The sequence below is a fragment of the Nerophis ophidion genome, linkage group LG08 (assembly GCF_033978795.1).
Source record: "Nerophis ophidion isolate RoL-2023_Sa linkage group LG08, RoL_Noph_v1.0, whole genome shotgun sequence".
Lineage (NCBI taxonomy): Eukaryota > Metazoa > Chordata > Actinopteri > Syngnathiformes > Syngnathidae > Nerophis > Nerophis ophidion.
Window position 1 is genome coordinate 28,780,991 of NC_084618.1, and position 27,340 is coordinate 28,808,330.

The following is a 27,340-nucleotide window of genomic DNA, read 5'->3' on the forward strand; positions in this document are numbered from 1 at the left end:
ACACGTGCGTCTTGTATGGCCAGATACAACATACTGGGCTTGCACACTGTCGGTTCAGGATGTAGGGGGCGCTAAAGGCAGTGCCATTATGGCACTCCCTGAATATTGTTGATCTGGTAAATATCGACAGGGGCTTCGATAGAATTGGTGCCCTAAAATTCAGGGGTCTCCCGGGAAAATTAAGAGGTTGGCAAGTATGACGTTGGCAAGTATGACGCTGTCAAGCGCCCTTCACATTAAACTCGCAGGCCGCACCAACATTAAATTGTCATATCGAAGTTAGGGCCACATAATAACGTCTCAAGGGCCGCAATTGAACCCGCGGGCTGCATTTTTTAGACCCCCGGTATATACCTTCAAGTACCTCCAGGGATTCGCGCACCCCCTAAAAGAGGACTACTGCTCCACTACATGTCATCGCGCACACTTTTACATCACACAACCAATGTGCCAGCTCCATAACATGTTTTATGAGACTTGTGCAGAACAACGTACGTGGCTGCTAGATGTAGTTGGTCAACAGCCATACAGGTCACACTGAGGGTGGCCGTATAAACAACTTTAACGCTGTTACAAATATGCGCCACACTTTGAACCCACACCAAACAAGAATGACAAACTCTTTTTGGGAGAATTTCCGTACCTTAACACAACTTAAACACAAGAGAACAAATACCCAGAACACCTTGCAGCCCTAAGTCTCCCAGGCTACAATATACAACACCTCAACCGACGCAAGTAGGGAGGGTGGGATGTGGGGGTTGGTGGTAGCGGGGGTATGAATATTGTACCCCGGAAGAGTTAGGGCTGCATGGGATTCTGGGTAATTGTTCTGTTGTGTTTATGTTGTGTTACGATGCAGATGTTCTCCCGAAATGTGTTTGTCGTTCTTGTTTGGTGTGGGTTCACAGTCTGGCACATATTTGTAACAGTGTTAAAGTTTTTTTTACGGCCACCCTTAGTGTGACCTGTGTAGCTGTTGATCAAATATATTTTGCAATACCACACGTGCGTCTTGCATGGCCAGATGCAACATACAGCTGGGCTTTCATGCTGTCAGTTCAGGATGTAGGGGGCTAAAGGCAGTGTCATTATGGCACTCCCTGAATATTGTTGATCTGGTAAATATCGACAGGGGCTTTGATAGAATTGGTGCCCTAAAATTCAGGGTCTCCCGGGAAAATTGGGGACGTTGGCAAGTATGACGCTGTCAAGCGCCCTTCACATTAAACTCGCACCAACATTAAATTGTCATATCGAAGTAAGGGCCGCATAATAACGTCTCGCGGGCCGCAATTGGCCCACGGGCCGTATGGTTGAGACCCCTGATCTACAGAATCTTTATTTTTAAACTCACCTGTAAGCAAATTCACCTCAGCGTCAATTCTGGTCTTTCACCTATTGCTATTCTTTCTGAATCAATCAATCAATGTTCACTTATATAGCCCTAAATCATTAGTGTCTCAAAGGGCTGCGCAAACCACAACACAAACCACTACAACATCCTCGGTAGGCCCACATAAGGGCAAGGAAAACTCACACCCAGTAGGACGTCAGTGACAAGGATGACTATGAGAACCTTGGCGAAGACCACATATGTGGGCAACCCCACATATGATTTGGAATTTGATCTTTTCAAATGTGACTTCAGTCTTAACGAAATACAACCTGTATGTGACTTGACCTACTTAACAGCCATAACAAAATTACAACCCTCCCAAGTATATTACACTATATACGTACATCCATTCATACATTATATTACTTTCATTTACTTTCACATTAAAAAAACGCTAATTTTTAAGGCATTAAAAAGTGGTTTTATTTTATTTTGTAATAGTAGCGACTTCCTCCCGGTCAACTTCCTTGTGTTTTCACTTTTTCGAAGAGTGCATGGAAGAGACATTGGGGCCACATAGGGGCCTGTGCATGTTTACACTGGAGTCTGATAAAAATATTTTTTTTCTTGCAGTGTGTACAGTCAGCTGGAAAAAAATCTGATCCCCAAAAAAATCAGATGCGGGCTACTTTGGCCTGCAGTGTAAACTTAAATAGTTTGGACACCCCTGTCTTAGCATGTTTTCCAACTTGAATGGAAATGGATGGCGTGGCGCAGTGGGAGGGTGGCCGTGCGCAACCCGAGGGTCCCTGGTTCAAATCCCACCTAGTACCAACCTCGTCACGTCTGTTGTGTCCTGAGCAAGACACTTCACCCTTGCTCCTGATGGGTGCTAGTTGGCGCCTTGCATGGCATCAGTGTGTGAATGTGTGTGTGAATGGGTAAATGTGGAAGTAATGTCAAAGCGCTTTGAGTACCTTGAAGGTAGAAAAGCGCTATACAAGTACAACCCATTTATCATTTATTTAATACATGGTAGCTTATCTGCTCTTGGTCTCAGAGAGTTAAGACCTGTTTTTGCACCTAATGTAGAGCCGACAGGTCCTGCTTTAAGTCTTTCATGAAAATTTTATTTTGAGGGGAGCGGTTGAGTGTTTAAGGGGGTTAGTAAACATCTTAGTAAACATGATTTCCTAAGAAAAACGGTCCTTCTACTCACAATGACAACATTTTGGGCAGATTACGTACAATTCAGCGAGTTTCCTCATTTAATTATGAGTTCCGTTTTTTTTTTAGCCGATTTCAATACTAACACAAAGACAAAAACATGACCCGAACAACAAAGGCACTCTGAACCTTGTCAGGTCAACGAAACGGTTCAGGTTTTTTCCATAAACCGTTCCATCCCGAGATGGTCTTTAATAAGTCTGCTTTCCATTTGGAGTTATGGACTGAGTCTTAAAAAGGGAAGCAAAAAGAAGTAAGAATGCACCTTGACTGCGGATGAAATTACCTGTAATTTAAAAAACCTGGCCCCTTTAAGTCAGAAAAAGAAGAACTCTTTCTAGCCATCTATTTTTTGTAAGACTCACGTCTGCAGAATAGAAGACATCCGATCACCCAACATGATATGAGTTAAAGCAAAATGGTAAGGTTATGTTTTACACGCCCCCCGCGACCCCGAAAGGGAATAAGCGGTAGAAAATGGATGGATGGATGGAAGGGGAAATCTGTTTTACTTTGCCCAATTAGGAATCATTTTTTTCCTATAAGGTCACTCTTAGGGCCCTATGGCACATTGATAAAGGAAATGTTGTCTTGGCACTGAACCAAACTTTGAATTCGGACTAAATCTGTCATATATTAAATGTGTGTTTATCAAAACTTCACATTTGGTGTTGATCAATTATTCCTAGAAGTTTCTTTCAATAACAGAAATGGCAAAGATGACTTGGTTGGCACAATCACCCACGCAAATATTTGGAGTGCATGTGAATGAATCACATGCACTTTCCTCCACAATAGAGTGTCAAGAACTTTCTATCTTTTCCAATGGAGGCTGCTCAACCCCTGCCATCTGTGTTTGTGTATGTGAGTAGTCACATCTGTGCAACACACTGTACATCTAAAACCATATGGCTAATGTATACCCCAGTCATAATAAAAGTGGTAGTCAAATAAAGACAACAGAAGTATATGCGGAGCACAGATACATGTAATGCAATAGCTGTCTCGCTGCCAAGTGCAGTTGTCTTACACCACAGGGGAGACCACACAGACAGGAGAATGTGGATTGGTATATGTTATACCCCGACTCAGTCTCACTCAGACTATTTTATAAAGCCCTGATGTTTTTTGGTAAGCATCGCAGCTGTCCGTAGAAAGTGGAAAAACCATAAATAGCGACGTATAGACACTTCTTGCTGACTTCACTGAGGAAAAAAAGTCCTAAATGGTACTTAGAGGCAATGCGGCGTGAAGAGGGGGTCTGCATTAGTTGCACTTAATAAATCCAGATTCTACAGAGAATATTTGTACTTATTATTGCTTGATAACCCTGCAAGCTCCCAGGGATTACATTCCAGACTCGTTTTTTAAAACTTTCCAAAGCCTGAGCTCGTCTTGGTCTAATTAAACAAGCCTTGCATTGTACCAAGCTAACCAATACACATTGTATGATCCTGCTTTGTAGCCTCTCATTTTACCCGCTTTCTGACATTTCATCAACAATGCCTGCCAATTTTTCACCATCTTTTCAACAGCAGCGCTTGTATACACATGTCTCCATTAGACGGGGCCCAATGATCACAGGTCAGGTCAAAGAGAGGGAGCCCAGAGACAAAAAAGATGTTGAGAGGCAGCGGTCTGACATCACAGTTGGCGCTGAAAGAGCGCTGTGACCCTCAACAATGAGACATTGAACACGGTCATGGTTGAATGGGATTTTGAAAACCGTATTCTTCACTTTTTGCTTGTGATGATTGTGGTCCAGTTCTGAATGCCCGACTGGCTTTATTGGTGACGGGTCAAAGGGTGAAAGAGAAGCGGGAGGCGATGCTGATTATTAGCACCTTCAACCCTGAAACAAAGGCTTTGTTTTGGTTTGGAAGACGAAAACCTCCACAAACGAGACGTCAATTTCATTAAATTTAATGCGCATGGCACCAAGCAATAGTATACCGCCATTCATAGGTGCAAGAATACTCTCTATACATTTGGTTAGGCACCTTAAATCTCTCATGAGTGAAGAGACATGGAAGAATGTGCAGTGGGCATTAAAAAAGCCGCCAGAATTCTATTATTGTTCTTTTTTGTCTGTTAGTCATTTGGTTTGGCTTGGAGTTGCAGTAGACGGTGTACAGAGGCAGTTTAGTGACCTCAAGCCAACAAGTGTATTTCTGTCTTTGACAATATTTTTGCTAAACAGCTACATTTAGGTTTCAATTTCTGAGCAGCTTTTCTTCATTTTCCGAAAGACTTGATATACGTATCTGACATGTATGAGAACAACATAGATTGCATTTTTTAAATACGTTTTTCTTCTTTTATCTGTCTGCTTGTCAATTTACCTCTTGTGTGCATGTTGCTCTTACATTAGGTTAGATTCTAAGCATGTATTCTAAAACAGGGCAACTTTATCCAACTGTTAGTCTGGTGCTCTTGCTGATTCCTAAACGCACTGTATCCTTCTTCTAACGCATGCATTTTTAAAGAGCTTGCCCAACTTTAAGGGCATGTCCAGTTCTAGGTAAATGGTAAAATGAAAAGAAACAATTGTATTAATTTTCACTGATGCATCAATCTGTTCTTTTTTGTACTACAGTTTGTATTTAAATGTACTTCTAACACCAATTTCCCTTTTGTGCAGATGTGGACATCCTCCAAAAGTTGGGGCTTAGAGGAGACAAATCGTCACGCTCCGTACCAGCTGGGGTCATTCCGTTCAGGTCTGGGTTCATCCTCAACCCGCAGGCGCACATCGAAAGTCCACTGCGTTCCATTTTCCCGCCAACATTTTGGACCAATGCGGCACTGGTCCTAAGTGTGAGCTCGCACAGAGTAAACAGTGCCTTCCTCTTCACCCTGCTCTCGGAGAAGAAAAAGCTTCTTCTGGGCCTACAGCTTATTCCGGGGAGTCTAGTCCTCCACACGGGCCCAAACACTTCGGTGGCACTGCCCTATGAACCCCATGACGGCCAGTGGCACCAGCTGGCGTTAGAAATTAATGGACAGAAAGTGACTCTATATGCCTCCTGCGGAGAGCAGAGTGTTCATGTGGATTTTGGATGGGACAATGCGGAAGGACTGGCCCAGGAGCGCCAGGACTCCTTCCTGCTGGGGCGGTCAAGCCAACATCAAGCCTCAGCGCACTTTGAAGGAGCCATCTGCCAGTTTGATCTGATCCCCTCTGCCCAGGCAGCTCACAACTACTGCAAGTACATTAAGAAACAGTGCAGGGAAGCAGACACATACAGGCCTAACCTTCCACCCTTGCTGCCCATCTTCCCTCGACAAACCAACGTATCATCTACAGCTGTTCCTAAGCCTGGTAGACCAGTGACAGCCAAAAAGGCCTCAGCTTTTAACCTTGCCCGGAGTGTTGCGGCTGCTGCCTCCGCCGTCAGATATGTCTCCCTATCTCAAACAATAAAGCCCACACTTGGCACCACTCCTACAACTTTGCTGGCCACCGTAATGCCAGTCACAGCTCAGCTTGGCCTCTCCGCTCCTCCGACCAAGGCAAGAACTGAAACGGTCACAGCTCAACTTCAGACCACAGTATTCCCAACCAAACCACCTGCTACAAGACTGTCCACCTCCAAAACAACGATTCAAACATCACCCAAACTTACTTCCCAAAAGCCTACTGCACAAAGCAGTTCCAAAACGAAAATTTTGGTAACCGAAAAGAAAAGGAAACCTACTACTCCAGTCACTGCTAGCCCCAAACCTTCTAAGAAAAAAACAGAAAACATTTTATTAGATGAAGATCCACCTCTAAAAAAACCCCAGCCAACCACAGCCAAGAAAACACCCACCAAGCCTAAAGTTGCACCATCCAAAGCCACTCTCACTAAACCCAAGTTTAACCTTGTCAAAGCGCCAATCTTTAAACCAGCACTATCCAAAGTGAACCCCTCAAAACCAACCATCTCAAAGACTACCGCTAAAAACGCCAAGCCAAAGCCCACCAAGCAAGCCAAAACCACCAAAGCCCCGGTGACTTCGCAGCCTACCAGACCTTCGTACCATGTTGTAACGTCACCTGCCACAGACAGCTTCCAGAGCTGGGAGTTGGCTCCAACTCAATTCTCCCTACTAGCTGGACCTGGAGGAGAAAAAGGAGAACAAGGCCCTTCGGTAAGAACCCCTGTTGGTATACGGTATAAAAATGTACCATGAATGACTCAGGCAACGTCTGTTTTGTAGAATATTGAGAATTTTGTGCGAAACAGCTTAAACATTTTGTTGAGTATGTGTTAAATGCCAGCTACAGGCAAAATAGAGGTGTGTACATAATTCCAGAAGAAGTAACATGTCTATTTTGATGATGGAGTTTGCATAAGAGATGGACATCTCAGTCTATTACTGGTCTGTCTAGAACACAAAGATAGTCTCTGAAGGTTAATATAGCCCCGCCTCATTTCCCACACAGGTTAGAAATCCTCTCCCTGGTTTGTTCCTTTTGAGCCCGCTAGGCTGGGCGTGACGTGTTAGGTCTGACGCCTTGCCGTCTTCGCACCAGATTCCTCTGTCATAGCAGGGCCAGTGGAGGTCACATGGCCCTCCTTCAAAGCCAGGTCAGGGTTCAAGGCAGTCAGTAAACACCACCATTCAGCTTCTCAATGCAAGCGGGAAAGATAGTCAACGCCTATTTCACTTGGAAGCTAGGGATGTAACGATGTGAAACTTTGATATCATGGGTATTGTGACCAATTTTAACAATTTTCCTTATTATCGTGGTTTTGTAAATGTACTCAGAAAGTACGCAATGCATTATTTTAATCAAGTTTTATAATAGTTTTTTAAATAAATATAGGAATACATAAACAGAACCACGACATTCTTTCCTTGGACACCTTACTTATTGTTCTGGCTTTCTAAGAGCCCTATTTGTGTACAGTGTTGAAATATGTTAATCCTTTTTCGTTTTAATTTATAAAGGTTTTTGAGTATTTCTCAATGACAAAGGCAAAATGCAAACTTTGCACAGGTTCACATCCGGTGGTAGACACATCCATGTATGGATCTTCCCAGTTATCACCCTGTTTTGAGAGAGCACAACTGTAGGTTCAATGTGCATGATTGAATAATACATATACATTAGGATATAACTTTTGTAATGGATTATATATGTCAATGTGTCTTTTTTTCATGTTAGCGTTTAAGCTAGCAAGTAAAGTAATTAGCACGCTAGCTTGCATCTCCACAAAAATCTGTGTCACTGTTCCGTGAATTTATTGAAATGGGGTTCGCAATCGCGGTTTGATGATAATTTTGAATTGGTAATACCAACCATCAGGAGTTTGACAGAGGTCATTAATAGCAGTATTCGTTAATCTATACTTTGCGCATAAATAAGGAGGCAGGCAGATGTTTTTACACCTTTACTATGCGTTTTAGTGCTTGGATTCTTCTCAGTTCCATTTTGGTTGCACACCTAGGTCCTAATAATATGTGACCAGGTTGATCAGAATAGTTGTGACAAAGAAGGTGGTTTGGCCTAGGTGTATCTTAAGTTATGTTTGTGTTTAACTAACCCAAGATAGTGCTTATTTATTTGCCACAGCCTGTCATTTGGTGCCCAAGATTACAGATTGTGGTTTTATTCATTTTTGTGTTAATGCCCACAATGGTGACATGAGTATTTATTAGAAGGTCCTGTGGTTGTTCTGCAGATTTGGGATACAGGTAATGTGTGTTATATTAGGCCGATAGTTAAGATAAAATCACATTTGATTGTTTTGGTTATGAGGGATTTAAGTGTATCTAGGCGTATGTTGTGCTGTTATCTTGTCTTTCTGGGTTTAGTATAAGGCCCGTTTTCAACTGTTTGAATTTTCAAGCACCAAAATCACAGCTGACCTATAAACCAATGACAAGAACAACATAGTTTTTATCAATTTCAAAGCAAAAAAGTGTCAAATGCTACCATGAATTGATTAACAAGGACCCCGACTTAAAGAAGTTAAAAACTTATTCGGGTGTTACCATTTAGTGGTCAATTGTACGGAATATGTACTGTACTGTGCAATCTACTAATAAAAAAACGTCTCTTAGTGTTGCAGATGCTGAAACTCTTACCTGCTGTTCTTGTCATAGTGATTTTGTCTTACATTGCTTTTTCTGTTGTATTTAAATATTGTTGAGACACAATACTGGTAATTGTATTATTATCTAGAGCAGTGGTTCTCAAATGGGGGTTCGCGTACCCCTGGGGGTACTTGAAGGTATGCCAAGGGGTACGTGAGCCTTTTTAAAAAATATTCTAAAAATAGCAACAATTCAAAAATCCTTTATAGATATATTTATTAAATATTACTTCAACAAAATATGAATGTAAGTTCATAAACTGTGAACAGAAATGCAACATTGCAATATTCAGTGTTGACAGCTAGATTTTTTGTGGACATGTTCCATAAATATTGATGTTAAAGATTTATTTTTTTGTGAAGAAATGTTTAGAATGAAGTTGATGAATCCAGATGGATCTCTATTACAATCCCTCAAGGGGGCACTTTAAGTTGATGATTACTTCTATGTGTAGAAATTTTTATTTATAATTTAATCACTTGTTTATTTTTTAACAATTTTTAGTTATTTTTATATCATTTTTTCCAAATAGTTCAAGAAAGACCACTACAAATGAGCAATATTTTGCACTGTTATACGATTGAATAAATCAGAAACTGATGACATAGTGCTGTATTTTACTTATTTATCTCTTTTTTTTCAACCAAAAATGCTTTGCTTTGCTTTGATTAGGGGTTACTTGAATTAAAAAAAAATGTTCACAGGGGGTACATTACTGAAAAAAGGTTGAAAACCACTGATCTAGAGCGGGGGTGTCGTTTTAGCTCAGGGCCCGAATGGAGGAAAATCTATTCCGACATGAGCCGGAGGGGTAAAATCAGGCCATAAAAACTTAAAAATACAACTACGAAAACTTCATATTGTTTTCTTTGTCTTAATCAAAATTAGAGCAAGCACATTCTCAAAATGTTCATATCACAAATAATCCTCTTGACAAAACACTTCAAGTTAATTGAAAATTCTAAGGAAAAATTGGTGTAGTTTCAAAAACACCATGAAGAACACAATGAAATTAGACTTAATCTTAGTATATCTACTAATCAATTAATCTTTAAATCACAGCCTATCTAAGATTGAACATAAAACAAAATAAATAATAAATAAAAGCTCTTCCATGCATCAACTACCTCATTTGTCATTTCCACATATTAATCCTGTGGTAACTCAACAAATCATACAAACTGAGGTAGAATTTATGCAAGAGTGTTGAGAGACTCCCTGCCTTTTAGGCATCACCTTGTATTGATCGAAAATTAAACGCTGTGCAATGTGGGAACAATTTCAACAAACCAAATATAAAAACTCAAAAGACTGTCAGTATTGTAGTAAATGACTTACTGCTGACGTTCCTTAAATTTGCACAGAAGACAATCATTTTTACAGAACTATAGCAATCTGCAGTGTCTCATGCAGCTTTTTACGTGGGGTGACCAATTGTTTTTTTTACTCCTGTTTATTTTACGTTGGATCGAGTGGGATGAGTCCCAGTTCCGCTTTACCGTTTTCCTCTTGCTTGGTATACTTGCTAGTCCCCGTACAAACTATTTGCTTGCCTAACAGATTTGCTATTGCGACATCCAGTGGACACATTTAGAACAGTACTTTCATTAATTTAAAAATGCAGCTCAATTTTACACTTAAGAAACTCATCTTGCGGGCTGGATTGAACCTGTTCGGGCTGCGTGTTTGACATCCCTGATCTGGAGTCTATCCCCTGCTTTATTTTAACTGCCATGTCAGTCCGAATGATTGACAGCGTTTAGACAGCTAGTGCTAAATACTTATAAGAAGAAAGGTATGTGTTGATGATGTGCTAAAAAGGAAAAGGGGCACATACTGTAGAAATACACCAACAATCAGTGTAAGGCTGAAGAGTCAGAAGCGCAAGGATAGACAAGGACACATGTAAACGTTGACAGGTACCTGGCCCACCAAAAGAGTGCACCGCATGCCTAGGGGTGGTCTTAAGGCCAGGAGGTCATTGTGGAAAAGGTGGCCAATTAGAAGCGTCAAAGTGACAGGAAGCGGAAAATAGAGATTGCACACAGTAATGAGTTGTCATTAGGAGTTTGTGAGGTGGAGTGAACTGGTTTTTAGTTAAATACAGATTATTCTTGTCACGCGCCATGTTTAATTACCTAGGGGAAGAAAAAGGTTTTTGCTGTGTGCACTGACCTTCTAAACATGTCATAGAAGCTGGCATTGAGAGCTCCTGGCAGGCTTCAACAATCTCCTGTTTTTCTTGACTTCTCCTCTTTTTTGATTAAAAGAAGAAAAAAAAACGATTGACTGCGATAAAGGAACACAGAGGCATTCTGTGGCACGGGAAGTGAGCTGTTATTTCTACTATTTCCTGGCTCAGATTTTCCCGCTTGATAAGGGTGAGCTCTCATCACCTGCTGATGGAATAACCTCAGGGTAAAAAAGTGTCAGCGCTGTACAGAGAGACCTTCTGGATGTTCTGTGTGGAAAAGCAAAGAGGTCTTAATGACCCATTGGTTTTGATTGAGTGTGCGTAGGGTGTCAGTCAGAAAGGCGACACTGACTGGATATTTTCTTTTCCAGGGACTTCAAGGACCTCCAGGGAAGCCAGGCCTGCAAGGCAAGAGGGGTCCTCGGGTGAGTCCTCGTACACCTTAAGCTATACCACGCCTCCCTTTCAAACCTTCTAGATTTTGTTCCGTTTGTTATATTTGGATTACATTTGTGGTTGTTTGCATGTGTGTGCAAATGTTTTTTTTTTCCAACTGTCAATGTTTGCGTGTTGACTGACGACACAAACACTAACACCGAAGTGACTGCTTTTACCTACAAGTTAAAGTCCCTGATTGTTCTGTGGCGTTACAATAATAACCGGACTAAGCTAAAATCTCCATGAATCCCTGCTGGCTGACACACTCCCACATAGTCACACACACAAGGTTTTCCTATGCGAATGCTTTGGCCATATTCAGCACAGGGCTGCAAGTGCTGACCTCCCACCCTAAAGCATAAACAGGAAAGCTCCTATAAAGACGGCCTTTCAAAAGGCTGCCTGTGCCACAGGATGCCTAATAAAAGCACTGTAAACAGACAGAGAACACATGGCTCCACTGGACTTTCCTCTTCTGCTTCAGCTCTTGCTGCGGCCGCTTTACACTTTTTTGGTGGGGAATCCCATCACGGACACATGGAAGTTTGCGCATCATCTTTGCCCTGTCTTGTTTCGTCCCTTATTTTCAGCCCTGGTTCGTTTGGTCAGGTTGGAACATCATGTGGATTATAACGGTCTCCAAAAACTGGTGGAGTTTTGGTTAGGTTCATTGTTGGTCTTCTCGTTTTGTGTTTATTTATTTATCAATGAGGTTCTGAAGCAAACACTTCCCCCACCTCAATAGATGTATAAGGGGGTCTTTGTCTGGCTCTTATTAAAGTCATTTGAACCTCTGCAGTACCTCCTATCCCATCCCTACTTTTAGACCTTGGACAGATTTCTTGTGATTTACTTTGAATAAAAATGTTGGAATCTAGCTATCTACAAAAGTAGAGCCGTTCGTTCAGTCCTATTTAAGTTTCTGCCACTGAATGGTTTCTCCAGCTTTGTTAGAAGCCTTTGGGTTTATTTATACCCAGAATGTGTCTTTGGTAAAGCCTCTAGTTGTCATGTATCAACTAATAGCCTCAACCTGGCGGCTTAGACGTGGTCTTTGTCAAACTGAGCAGAGTGATGTCGCTTTGCAAAGCACAAACAAGAACAACGTGCCTCCTCAATGGAGAATTAAAGATCTTGTAAAGTCACTGCTTGTGACGCCTCTGCACGGGGGCTCACAGTCAAACAGTGCTGATGTCTGACTGAACATGCATGTGGACATGGATGCACTGTACGCACATTAATTCATTTTATTTGCCGGTTGCCGCGTCGTGTAGTTACTTGTACACCTGCACAGACTGACAGGAGGCGGTTTCACTCAGATTTATTGGATATTTAACTACAAATCCTGCAGCCTCACAAGTTCTCTCACAGGGAAACATGCTTGCAGACAACTATTTTCCCTTTCTTTTCTTTTTTTTTGTATAACCTTCCGTGGCCTTGGATTACGGGAAGCATATATGATGACACACAGAGCACCATTGAGCCTGCCAGGCAACACCCGTGAACCTTGACCCCTGATCCCCACACATGTGAGTGTGAGACGCCTTCGTCACGGCAACCACTAGTCGCACAGACACGCCTGGTGGGAGTGGACTATTAGTGGCACGTCCGTCTGAGCTTTTTGGCTTCCGTTTGAGGGCGTGTGACGATGGCGGTGGCAAGGAGGTGCGAGAGGACGTGTACGGAGACTGACCCTATTTGTTCATAGCAAACTATTCTCTTTACCTTTAGATTGAACCATTTTCTTAGTTATTAGACTGTTCAGCCCGGAAAACAATGAGCACATAAAAAGTTTATTAACTGTGTGCGTATATATGTATATATGTATATATATATATATATATATATATATATATATATATATATATATATATATATATGTATATATATATATATATATAAATATATATATATATATATATATATATATATATGTATATATATAATATATATGTTTGTATGTATATGTGTATGTATTTGTTTGTTTGTATATATATATATATATGTTTGTATGTATATATATAAATATATATATACATATATATGTGTGTATATATATATGTATATATATGTATGTATGTGTGTGTGTGTGTGTATGTATATATATGTATATATATATATATATATATATATCTGTATGTATGTATGTGTGTATGTATATACTGTATATATGTATGTGTATGTATATGTTTTTCTATGTATATATATATATATATATATATCTGTATGTATGTATGTGTGTATGTCTATATATGTATATGTATGTGTGTATGTGTATACTGTATATATGTATGTGTATGTATATGTTTTTCTATGTATATATATATATATATATATATATATATATATATATATATATATATATATATATACGTATATATACATATATATACGTATATATACATACCGTATTTCCTTCAATTGCCGCCGGGGCGCTATTTAATTTAAAACCTCTTCTCACTCCTGCGCTTACAAAAGGCATGCGGTAAAAAGTAAGCATGCGCTAATTATTTTAAAACCTCTTCTCACTCCGGCACTTACCACAGGCTTGCAGTAAAAATTTGAGTGTGATGTAAGCTGGGACCTTAAATCCTAATGAATAGCTCTTAATCTTCTTCACTTTATGTGATTTCAAATTACCAATATTGAAATCAGCCTCCTCCATTTTGAAAATGATGACAGGGGAAGTGTCACTCGTGACGTCAGGAGTTTGACCAGACGGTAATACTAAGCATGCGCTAATTATTTTGCGAAGCGAGTTTGACCCGGCAGTAATTCAAGGCAGGCGCATACTATATGCCCTGCGGCAATTCAAGGAAATACGGTATATATATATATATATATATATATATATATATATATATATATATATATATATATATATATATATATATATATATATATATATATATATATATATATATATATATATATATATATATATATATATCTACACATATGTATATATATGCATTTGTATATCTTTATATGTATATATATGCATATGTATATCTTTATATGTATGTATATATATGTACATATATATATATATATATATACATGTATATATATACATGTGTATATATATGTATGTATATAAAATATATATATATATATATATATATATATATATATATATATATATATATATATATATATATATATATATATATATATATATATATGAAAGTTTTTCAAAACAGTTTACAACTTAGAAAGGCTTCTTCAGGTTTCATTGAAAAAAAATTCACAACTGTTTTTATTTGTTTTTAGATAGATTTTTTAAAATTATGAAGTGATTTAAAATCGAGATGAACAACAATTTTGATTCAGATGGGAATTGATGTTTTGTGCACCCCTATACATAACCGTGCTGCGTATATACAATTCTAAATCTGTCATCTCTAACATTACTGTGAAGACATTTAAAGGCAAAGACCCCACTTCAATTAACTACTCATGCACTTGGCGCACGTGATTTTAAAATGTCCATCTTCTTCCGCTTATCTGAGGTCGGGTTGCGGGCCCAGCAGCATAAGCAGGGAAGCCCAGACTTCCCTCTCCCCAGCCACTTCGTCCAGCTCCTCCCAAGGGATCCCAGGGCAGCCGGGAGACATAGTCTTCTCAACGTGTCCTGGGTCTTCCCCGTGCCCTCCTACCGGTCAGACGTGCCTGAAATACCTCCCTAGGGAGGCGTTCGGGTGGCATCCTGACCAGATGCCTGAACCACCTCATCTGGCTCCTCTCGATGTGGAGGAGCAGCGGCTTTACTTTGAACTCCTCCCGAATGACAGAGCCTCTCACCCTATATTGAAGGGAGAGCGCCGCCACCCGGCAAAGGAAGCTCATTTTTGCCGCTTGTACCTGTGATCTTATCCTTTTGGTCATAACCCAAAGCTCATGACCATAGGTGAGGATGGGAACGTAGCTCCACCGGTAAATTGAGAGCTTTGCCTTCCGGCCCAGCTCCTTCTTCACCACAACGGATCGATACAGCGTCTGCATTACTGAAGACGCCGCACCGATCCGCTTGTCGATCTCACTATCCACTCTTCGCTCACTCGTGAACAAGACTCCGAGGTACTTGAACTCCTCCACTTGGGGCAAGATCTCCTCCCCAACCTGGAGATGGCACTCCACGCTTTTCCGGGCGAGAACCATGGACTTGGACTTGGAGGTGCTGATTCTCATCCTGGTCGCATCACACTCGGCTGCGAACTGATCCAGTGAGACCTGAAGATCTTGGACGGATGAAACCATCAGGACCACATCATCTGCAAAAAGCAGAGACCTAATCCTGCAGCCACGAAACCAGTTACCCTCAACGCCCTGACTGCGCCTAGTAATTATGTCCATGAAAGTTATGAACAGAATTGGTGACAAAGGGCAGCCTTGGCAGAGTCTAACCCTCACTGGAAACGGGTCCGACTTACTGCCGGCGATCCAGACCAAGCTCTGACACTGATCATATGGGGAGCGGACCGCCACAATCAGACAGTCCGTTACCCCATACTCTCTGAGCACTCCCCACAGGAGTATAGAGCTGGTCCACAGTTCCACGACCAGGACGAAAACCACACTCCAAGGTTCGATGTAGCCTCCTCTCCAGTACACCTGAATAGACCTTACCGGGAAGGCTGAGGAGTGTGATCCCACAATAGTTGGAATACAACCTCAGGTTCCCCTTCTTAAAGAGAGGAACCACCACCCCGGTCTGCCAATCCAGAGGTACTGCCCCCGATGTCCAAGCGATGTTGCAGAGTCTTGTCAACCAAGACAGCCCCACAGCATCCAGAGCCTTAAGGAACTCCGGGCGGATCTCATCCGCCACCGAGGAGCTTTTTAACTACCTCGGCAACCTCAGCCCCAGAAATAGGAGAGCCCACCACAGATTCCCCAGGCACTGCTTCCTCATAGGAAGACGTGTTGGTAGGATTGAGGAGGTCTTCGAAGTATTCCCTCCACCGATCCACAACATCCGCAGTCGAGGTCAGCAGAACAACATCCCCACCATACACTGTGTTGACACCGCACTGCTTCCCCTTCCTGAGGCGGCGGATGGTGGTTCAGAATCGCTTCGAAGCAGTCCGGAAGTCGTCAAACTCGCTCTTGGGACGTGGATTTTAAAATGTGTTATTGTCATACTGTACACAATATAATATGGTTGTGAACTCCTAAATGATACTTTAAAATATGTACTTTTTTTCTTTTGGATAATTATATATTATTCACTGTATGATGTAATTTGCTCTGAAAAACGTTTTGTTAATATAGAAAGTAGCACGTTTTCATCCATTTTATTGTAGTTTCACATTCACCCCAGTTTTTAAGCCACACTTCCACCAAGCAGTACAGTTCAGTAGAATTATCTAAACCCTGTCCAATCCACCCCTTTATTCAACAAAGAAAATAGATTGAACACAGTACAATCTACTAGACTTCGACCCAAACCAGCAGTATTCAATGCCTCTTTTGTCTCGCGCCTCACAAACGCACAACAGTAGTGCTTAGTGGAAATAAAGCTTCCCTTTATTCATGTTTTGCCCCACTGGCTCAACAATATACTGAACGTCTTAACAGGTATATTAAGTGATTTTACGATCCAGCACTTAAAAGTCAGACAGTGTGTAAAATATATGGTTCTGTGTATTTACTGTATCTCCTCATGAATGTACAAACAACCAGCACACATGGCGTTTGGATGCAGTGATATTTATATACCTTTGGGTGGGATGCTGTTGCCATAACATGAAACCTAAGGAGCTATACCTCTTAAGTAAGTAGGATTTGGCCAGAGCAAAGTTGTTACCACAGGAACCACAGTGACGTCTCGCGTAGCCGCTAAGGCCGCTGCCTTTTTTATTGTGCAGCGCACGGGTCCGCTCGCGCCGCACCCTACCCTCGCCTTCTCTAATTAGACACCTGTTCCAGGCAAGACGTGTAGCGCTCTACCCAAATACATAGAAAGGAAGAAAAAAACGCTTGTGCCAGCCAGTCTCTGCAAGTGTACTCCCCAAACCACACTGTGAAACATGTAATTTAAACATGTTTGGTTCGTGTTAATGTATTTTGGGCACAGCAGCATCTAGCTAACACTGTCTGGATGCACAAACACACACACACACACACACACACACACACACACACACACACACACACACACACACACACACACACACACATAGTCCGGAAGGGGCGCTTAGCATCTGCATGCAAACCGACAATGAAAGGCCTAAGAGATTGTAGGGAGGCAATATCATTAAAAGTAGAGAATCCCTGGAATGAAAATAGCCAGTGTTTGAAAACATGAACCAAAAAGCAAATCTAAGTCTGCTGGTGATTTTTTAAAACATGTTTTACAACCAGTGGATTACAACCATTCACCGAGTGAATCAGACCTCATGAAAGAGCACGTTATTCAGTCGAAGTTCAAAGGCAAATTTATTTCCCTGCTTGCGCATGCTAGTGAACATGTACTCTTGTATCAATCAATGTCAATCGTCTGAGCAATACATTAGAGGGGTCATGGTATGATTTTTTTCTACATTTAAAACAGTTCCTTGTGGTGTACACAACATGTAATGGTTGTTCTTGGTCAAAACGTTGCATAGATTATGTTTCCCAGACCATCTTTAAGCCACTTTCTGACCGTCTCTTCAGGATGCGGCGTTTTGTGGGCTTTCTTATTTACATGGCTCTACTTCGAAAACGTCTTCTGCCGTCATTTGTTGTACTTTTTAGCACGTCTACTGACATAAGTTGCATCTATACGCTAATTTGTAATAGAAATGGCAACAGTGGATTATGCATGCACATGTACGAGCCAGTCTGCACCATAACAAGAGGATAACGGAAAAAAAAAAGAGGTTTTTGACTAACTTAACTTCGAACTCCAATGGTGGACTCGCACGAAGTTATTTCAATAAAACTGTATCATATAAAGAGCTATCGGCTGATTTCACCATTGAAAAAAATCTCACATTGTGGGCAAATTCCAAACGGTCAGTTTGTAGGAATTATGAAGGAATGCAATATTGTTGTATGGATATCTTCGCCATGCGTCCATGGTTTGATTTAAAATTTTCACAACTTATGCATCCATCCATTCATATATCTTCTTCTGCTTGTCCGAGATTGGGTCACACAGGCAAAGACCTAAACAGAGAAGCTGAGACTTCCCTCTCCCCAGCTTTGTCCAACTGCTCCCAGGGTATCTCGAGGTGTTCCCAGGCCACCTGGGAGACACAGTCCTCCCAACGTGTCCTGGGTCAGACGTGCCCTTATCACCTCCCCAGGGAGCCATTCAGGGGACATCTTGACCTGATGCCGGAGCCAATTAATGTGGCTCCACTCGATGTGAAGGAGCAGCGGCTCTACTCTGAGATCCTCCCGAATGAGAGAGCTTCTCATCCTATTTCCAAGGGAGGGGCTCTGCCACCCGACAGAGGAAACTCATTTCGGCCGCTTGTACTCGTGATCACTACCCAGAGCTCATGACCGTAGGTGTAGATCAGGGGTGTCAAACTCAAATACAGAGTGGGCCAAAGTGTAAAACTGAACAAAGCCAAGGGCCAAGGTTGAACAAATTAACCTTTTAATAGGGACCCAAACAAGTTTTGCGATGAATATTGAACAAGCAAGGCTTAATTAAATAGGGCAGCATGGTGGAACAGGGGTTAGTGCGTCTGCCTCACAATACGAAGGTCCTGAGTAATCCTGGGTTCAATCCCGGGCTCGGGATCTTTCTGTGTGGAGTTTGCATGTTCTCCCCGTGACTGCGTGGGTTCCCTCCGGGTACTCGGGCTTCTTCCCATGCAACAGGCAGAGCTTATATAATGTAACAGTGCAAAATCAACTTTCAAAAAACAAACAAAAAAACATCAGTGAAATAAAATTTTATTAAAAAAATGATTGCCTCTTTTCTATTTGCAGCTTTCTGAGGTAAATATCAACATTAACTTTTTCCACAGGCTGATAAATTAAAAAATAAAATAAAAATGAGGTGGGCGGGGTTTGGTGCTAGCGGGGGTTGTATATTGTAGCGTTCCGGTAGAGTTAGTGCTGCAAGGGGTTTTGGGTATTTTTTCTGTTGTGTTTATGTTGTGTTACGGTGCGGGTGTTCTCCCGAAATGTGTTTTGTCATTCTGGTTTGGTGTGGGTTCACAGTGTGGCGCATATTTGTAACAATGTTAAAGTTGTTTATACGGCCACCCTCAGTGTGACCTGTATGGCTGTTGACCAAGTATGTGTGTGTGAAAGCCGCATATATTATGTGACTTGGCCAGCACGCTGTTTATATGGAGGAAAAGAGGATGTGACGGCATGTTGTAGAGGACGCTAAAGGCATTGCCTTAAAGGCACGCTCCCAATATTGTTGTCCGGGTGGAAATCGGGAGAATGGTTGGCCAGGGAGATGATCGGGAAGGGCACTAAACTTCGGGAGTCTCCCGGGAAAATCGGGAGGGTTGGCAAGTATGAGTATTAGCGGTGAATGTTAATTTGATATAACCTCAAGGGCCAAATTAAATTAAACCGGGCCAATTTTGGCCCGCGGGCCAGAGTTTGACACCCATAGATCGACCGGTAAATTAGGAGCTTTGCCTCCCGGCTCAGCTCCTTCACCATGATGGCTCGGATCCGTAAGAAAAGTTGATTTTGCATAACAGGTCCCCCTGACGTTAATTATCCAAGGTGATCTGTTTATCAAAACAAATAACTGATGCTGCAGACCACAAAAGGATCGACTTCCGTAGTGGTTTCGGCTCACCTCGATGAACCCTGACGGCTCTTTCAGGCAGTTGTGGCACTTTTTCCGCCCTCTCTGACATGCCCGACCCTTGACCTTGCACAGGGGGAGGTGTGAGGCGGTGATGCCATACCACGTGGAGAGCAGGGGCTGAGGTCAGAGATCGACAGGAAAAAAGAGAGGAGAGATGAATGGTGGAGGTGTAGTGAAGCCTCCCGTGGATGTGTCAAACAGTTGCTGTTGGAGTTAAAGACTAATGGATTGTTGAGTCTATACTCTGCTAAACAGTCCGATTGTTTCTCCAATCAGCTGAACGCAGCTACCCTTTTCCTGTTTGCTCGTTTCCACAACAACAGCAGCAGCTGACGCAATTGTGAGCATGCCTTGGCAGACAAATTCAAAATGTTTAGCAGCGAAGAGATCTGCATTGCTCATTAAGGTTCTTGACAAACGTGTCAGTGTGCATCGGGGGCTGAGGAGCTGGAGGCAACAGGGTGCAGGAAAACCACATCCATATGGTGGAGGTGCTCATTTTCCATACACTTCAACCCCCCCTAACGACACCGGTCCTGAATACCACAGCACCCAGCTCACAAATAGCATGAAGGCTGAAGTTCTCCAGACAGTTTGTGAACCCAAAAGCTTCTTTTTCTTCTTGCGCTAACAGTAGCAAAGTTAAAACCACTCTTTGGCAATATGCAAAGGGGTCATCTGCGGCATTTGAGTCATGTCTGTTGTCTTTCTTCCCCAGGGTTCTCCGGGTCCTCATGGAAACCCTGGCCGATCCGGTCCACCTGGTCTCAAGGTAACTTTTCTCCCTTGCCCCGATCCTTGTGACGGTAGCTGACGTGAGTTACAATTGCTAGGAGGATGTGTTGCATTTGTTCTCAATCATCTGACAGGGGGCCAAATAGTTTTTTTATGACTGAAAACGCTCATGGCGGGGCTGCCTCAACCTGACAGTTTCAGACATTTAAACATATGTGCAGCAGGCGTCAATGTCAAGGTTCACTGCTTTATTTAGCAAGGTTTTTTTTTTTTTTTTGCTCCCTTGCGGATCCGCCTTTTTTTTGCTTTCTGTGTCAAATACAGTGGAAGGCATTTGTGCTTGTAGCCTGTGTGATGTTCTTGTGTCATACAAGAGAGGCAGTGTTCTTTCTTTCATTTGAATCCTGAGGGACGGACGTGAGGGCAAAATGGAAACACTTGTTTGGTAGAAAGTAAAGACGACTCCAATTTTAACGTGTGAAAACAGGAGACAAGCTTGCTCAAAGTAAATTGTGGGTTTCTCTCATTGGGTTGGTTTTTCCTCCTTTGCAAACATCCTTGACATCTGTCTTTGTGTGTTGTGTGCACAGAAACAAGATATTGCATTTAAAATATTGTACGTGGGTGACGCCCATTAGCGGCACCCTAACCTCCCCAAAGGCCACATATGTCATCCGCATCAAAATGTACTACATTTTTTTTCACTTTATTTTTTGGTTATTTGCTGCAAACAATCAGACTAGCCACTCCACAGCTAGTTGCAGCTTACATAAACCTAATGTTTTCTCACTTCTTGGTGTGTTGCAAATGTAACGCAGGCCAGCCAGTGTGGCAGGGCCATGTGTACCCTTGTAAAACTCACTCCTGCAACTTCAAAAGTTGTGTTGGCTGTTGTTTTGATAGCCTGGGCTTCGAGCTCAGAAGTCTGCACTCTTGCCTCTCATGCACGCAACCTGAGTTCACGAGAAAGAGTGCGAACACAACCCCTACACGTAAGCTTCATAAACAAAGTTTTTGATGTTTCTTTTACACCTTCGTTTTTTTTGTTTTCCAGTTCATAAATGAAACAAAGTTGTAAATGGCAGGGAGTGTACTAAGTGGTGACTTGCAAGCGCTAATTTACCCAACACCGGCTTTGAAGTGTGGGGGCCCGTTGTTGGTGGTAGTTGCTGACAATGATTCTACACATCACTTTTCCATATGAGTTGGGAAATTGTGTTAAGTGTAAATATAAACGGAATACAATGATTTGCAAATCCTTTTCAACACATATTCAGTTGAATGCACTACAAAGATATTTGATGTTCAAACTGATACACTTTATTTTTTTTTGCAAATAATATTTAATTTAGAATTGCATGGCTGCAACACGTGCCAAAGTAGTTGGGAAAGGGCATGTTCACCACTGTGTTACATCACCTTCTGATTTAACAACACTCAATAAACGTTTAGGAACTGAAGAAACTAATTGTTGAAGCTTTGAAAGTGGAATTCTTTCCCATTCTTGTTTTATGTAGAGCTTCAGTTGTTCAACAGTCCGGAGTCTCCACTGTTGTAGTTTACGCTTCATAATGCGCCACACATTTTGGATGGGAGACAGGTCTGGACTGCAGGCGGGCCAGGAAAGTACCCGTACTCTTTTACTACAAAGCCACGCTGTTGTAACACGAGACTTGGCATTGTCTTGCGGAAATAAACAGGGGCATCCATGATAACGTTGCTTGGATGACAACAATGTTGCTCCAAAACCTGTGTGGACCATTCAGCATTAATGGTGCCTTCACAGATGTGTAAGTTACCCATGCCTTGGGCACTTATACACCCCCATACCGTCACAGATGCTGGCTTTTGAACTCTGCGCCTATAACAATCCGAATGGTTATTTTCCTCTTTGCTACGGAGGACACCACGTCCACGGTTTCCAAATATAATTTTAAATGTGGACTCGTCAGACTACAGAACACTTTTCCACTTTGCATCAGTCCATCTTAGATGATCTCGGGCCCAGCGAAGCCGGCGGTGTTTCTGGGTGTTGTTGATAAATGGGTTTTGCTTTGCATAGTAGAGTTTTAACTTGCACTTACAGATGTAGCGACTAACTGTAGTTACTGACAGTGTTTTTATGAAGTGTTCCTGAGCCCATGTGGTGATATCATTTACACACTGATGTTGGTTTTTGATGCATTACCACCTGAGAGATCAAAGGTCCGTAATATCATCGCTTACGTGCAGTGATTTCTCCAGATTCTCTGAACCTTTTGATGATTTTACGGACTGTGGATGATAAAATCCCTAAATTCCTTGCAATAGCTCATTGAGAAATGTTCTACAACTGTTCGACAATTTGCTTACAAAGTGGTGATTCTTACCCCATCCTTGTTTGTGAATTACTTAACTTTTCATGGAAGCTGCTTTTATACCCAATCATGGCACCCACCTGTTCCCAATTAGCCTGCACACCTGTGGGATGTTCCAAATAAGTGTTTGGTGAGCATTCCTCAACTTTATCAGTATTTATTGCCACCTTTCCCAACTTCTTTGTCACGTGTTGCTGGCATCAAATTCTAAAGTTAATGATTATTTGCAAACAAAACAATGTTTATCAGTTTGAACATCAAATATGTTGTCTTTGTAGTGCATTCAACTGAATATGGGTTGAAAATGATTTGCAAATCAATGTATTCCGTTTATATTTACATCTAACACAGTATCCCAACTCAAATGGAAACGGGGTTTGTATAAATATATAGAGGAACTGGAATGGTATTGGTGACAAAAATGTTAAAAACAAGTTATGTTATTTTTTCTTCTCAACGCATACATCTATAAATCAACTTCAGATTTACCTGTAGATTTGAAGTTTACATTTTTTGTAATGTTTCATGCACTTTTTGTTAAAAACACAAAATGTACAACGTCGGTTACCGATCGAAGTGACAGTGATACGTGGCGCAGTGGTAGAGTGGCCGTGCGCAACCCGAGGGTCCCTGGTTCAATCCCCACCTAGTACCAACCTCGTCATGTCAGTTGTGTCCTGAGCAAGACACTTCACCCTTGCTCCTGATGGGTGCTGGTTAGCGCCTTGCATGGCAGCTCCCTCCATCAGTGTGTGAATGTGTGTGTGAATGGGTGAATGCGGAAGTAGTGTCAAAGCGCTTTGAGTACCTTGAAGGTAAAAAAAACGCTTTACAAGTACAACCCATTTATCATTTATGTGAAGTAATTGTAACCTTAAAAAAGTCTATAATTCGTAACAACATTGACATTATTATTTTTTTAAAATCCCACAAAACTTTCTGGGATGAAAAAGGGTCCCAGCTCATAAAAATTTTGAAAATAAGTTTTTGTTGTTGTTGCTGCTTTCAACGCTTAAATCTCTATATTAATTTCAGATCAATCCATCGATTATAGTTTTTGTCTTACTTTTTATGGATTTTTTTTGTTGGTTTGTTTGTTTTATGCCCTTTTTGCCATTAAAAAATGTAGTTGTTTTTTTTAAAGCAAACACACAAAATATGCAATATTCCACACCCCAAAAATTTCAAAGTGGAATATTTAATGTGAAGTAAATGGAGGTCTGTAATTCATAACAATAATAATTTTAATTCATTGTGTTATTCGAGTCAACAATGCAACCTATTTCTCGTTATATTTCACCTGTATGCTCTTTTATTCCACTTTTTCATGTCTTTTGTCTTTTAAATAGTATTTTTAGAATGTGCTGCTGGCCGTTAAAAAAATTAGCTGCGGGCCGCAAATTGCCACCCGCACTTTGGGCACCCCGATCTAATACAAGCTTGTCGTCCATCTGAGTGAAACATGTTGGCTGGAAAAAAAGAAGTACATTTGATGAGAATGAATACACTTTGAAAATTTTATATATTTATCACTCTTTTCTTATATAAGGGTAGAAAAGGAGACCCCGGCATCTCACCTGGGCCAGCCCCCAAAGGAGAGAAGGTACTGTGACTCACCCTTACCCACTACCAACCTTAAGCACAGTGATTCGTAGACAATTTTGCATTCTTGTGTTTCTCACTTTGTCTTCCAGGGAGACTCGGGGATTCTTGGTCCGTCTGGACTTATTGGTCAGGAAGGTCGAAAGGTAGTTGCACCTCTGCAAATCACTCACACCTCCTTAGAAAAGCATCTCAAACACTTACACAAACTTAGACTTTGACCGCATAAAACCTTAGAGGGACATTGACAGGCTTCAATGAATCATATGCACAAGCACTAATCCCTTAAAGCAGACTTGGGGGATTAATGGGGCTTTGTTATCATAAAAAAACAAGAGCGATACTCAACTCTTAGATACTCTCAAGCAATTAGTCTTTCTTACGTATAGGAGAAAGAACACTGAGGTGTATCGTCTGGTAGTTCAGTCATGCATATCAGCACGCAGCGTATCATGAATACTACGTCGAGATGCAAAGCCTGACTTTTACAGTACCTACTCCATTTTAGTCCAGTGTATTTGATAGGGAAGCATGCGACATATCATGCACCGTCTCGAACAAAGACGCATTACATATCACCCCGCTGTTTGTACATCCGTAGTTTTTTGCACTTTTTGCTGAAAGCTTTGTCCATGGAAGTGCTACAAAAAATATATTTTCACTCTACCATTGCTTTCATATGTAAACACTGACAATTTACTGCATCTAGTCTTAGCAGAGGCACTTCTCAAACAAGAGTTTAGTTGCATCACCAGGAGATAAAGTTGTACGCATCTCAGTCTCCGCAAGTGCATCTGCACGTCTTCACTGTTCGTGCACTATGTAACGATGTCAGACTTCACTTGGATGACAACACGATGCCTAACATGTGACTTTTGTTAACTTTGTTTTACTGTTTGTGTGTATACGTATGTGTATAAGTGATGGGCCATCAGGGACAACAAGGCCTTCTCTACTGCCCTAACAACCAGAAATCATGATCATAATTACAAATAAAAGTAATTTTTAATTAACTTTCCCTTTATATCTAAAATTATTCATATTCTCTTTATGTCATGTTATGCTCCTTCTAGTGCTGTTGCGCTTAGGTTACAGTTTTTATCCAATCAGAATTCAGTTAGCTTATGTTGCTATGCTAGATGAAATCTTCAGAATCAACAATACAGGCGTCTGTGCACTGTAAGTGAACAGACACATTCAGTTGATAGATAATTGCGATTGCAATTCAGATTACAAGTTGTTGTCAGTAAGGCCTTCTAGCTGGCCTCAGTTTCATCGCGTCCTGTGATTGGATACTCACTGGTTTGAGCCACGGCGGTGTTATACAGATCAGCAGAGCCACACCCGGGACCGTTAGCGGATTAATTAAATCAGTGGTGGGCCGTCAGGGCCAGGAACGCCTTCTCTGTTGGCCGAACATAAATAATGATCATAAATTGATCAAAGTTAATTATATTTTTGATTTACTTTCCATAGATATATTAAAGTATTCATCATATTCTCTTCATGTCAGGCTCTAGTGTTGCTTGTTTTTACGTTAGAGCTTTTATCCAATCAGAAGTCAGCTGGCTTGTTGCCAGAGCTTTATGAATTTGGCCGTAGCATTCTGAATCAACATAGTGTAAACGGACAGAACACATACAGTTTATAGACAGTTACGATAGCCAATCAGATCACAAGTTGTTGACAGTAGCCTATTTAGGTAGCCTGACGTTAACGAGACTGGGAATGGATACTCACTTGTCACTCCAAAGTGAGTATCCAATCACAAGTTGCAATTTACTGAAGCAGGAAGGCTTGCACCGTAGCCATACCAGGCTAGCAGAGAAACCACCAACTCTCACTTTTTTAACCCACAAAGAAGGAGAACAAAACATTGATTAGGTGGCAGAGATATATATGCAAGGCCATTTTTAAGAAGAATATTTAAGGAGAAACTACATCTTGTGAGATGACGTCGGCCAACCCCGGAAGCTAGCTCAGCTGTCCCGGTAATGAAATTGGGACATGCCCGCCACTTCCACTCAAATCAACCGACTACGAGCGGTACCACTGGCGTATACAGGTGCTATAAATTGTGAGTTCAAATATTTAATTTCTCTATTTTTTCACGTTTAATTTTTATCAAACATTTTACTTGTTACAGTTCCATATAAGATAATTGCTGATGCGGGTTTATTTTTAAATGTGCCAGCAAATAGCCCATTTTGTACACAGTTGAGTTGATTCAATTCCCAGTAGTGCGTAGTATCGTATTTCTCCAGCAATGGTCATGTGGTGACATAAACGATGGTATTTTGAGAGGTAATTATTGAAGTCGGACATTAATGAAGGCCTAGGTGGGAAACGCAGGGCCCGCCACTGATGTGTGTGTGTGTGTGTGTGTGTGCGTGCGTGCGTGTGTGTGTGTATATATATATATATATATATATATATATATATATATATATATATATATACAAATGTGTGTGTGTGTGTGTGTGTGTGTGTATATATACAAATGTGTGTGTGCATATATTTATATATATATATATATATATATATATATATATATATATATATGTTTATTTATATATATATAC

General features: G+C 41.3%; 1 protein-coding gene across 1 annotated transcript in view; it reads left to right on the plus strand.

The window, feature by feature from the left end:
- LOC133557610 (collagen alpha-1(XXVII) chain B-like) overlaps positions 1-27,340 on the plus strand; it is a 165,177-nt gene that overhangs the window by 7,221 nt on the left and 130,616 nt on the right. Inside the window, exons 3-7 of the mRNA XM_061908192.1 lie at positions 5,208-6,700; positions 11,219-11,272; positions 20,783-20,836; positions 24,706-24,759; positions 24,851-24,904. Of these exons, the coding sequence (XP_061764176.1) occupies positions 5,208-6,700; positions 11,219-11,272; positions 20,783-20,836; positions 24,706-24,759; positions 24,851-24,904 (1,709 nt within the window). The remainder of the gene's footprint in view (positions 1-5,207; positions 6,701-11,218; positions 11,273-20,782; positions 20,837-24,705; positions 24,760-24,850; positions 24,905-27,340) is intronic.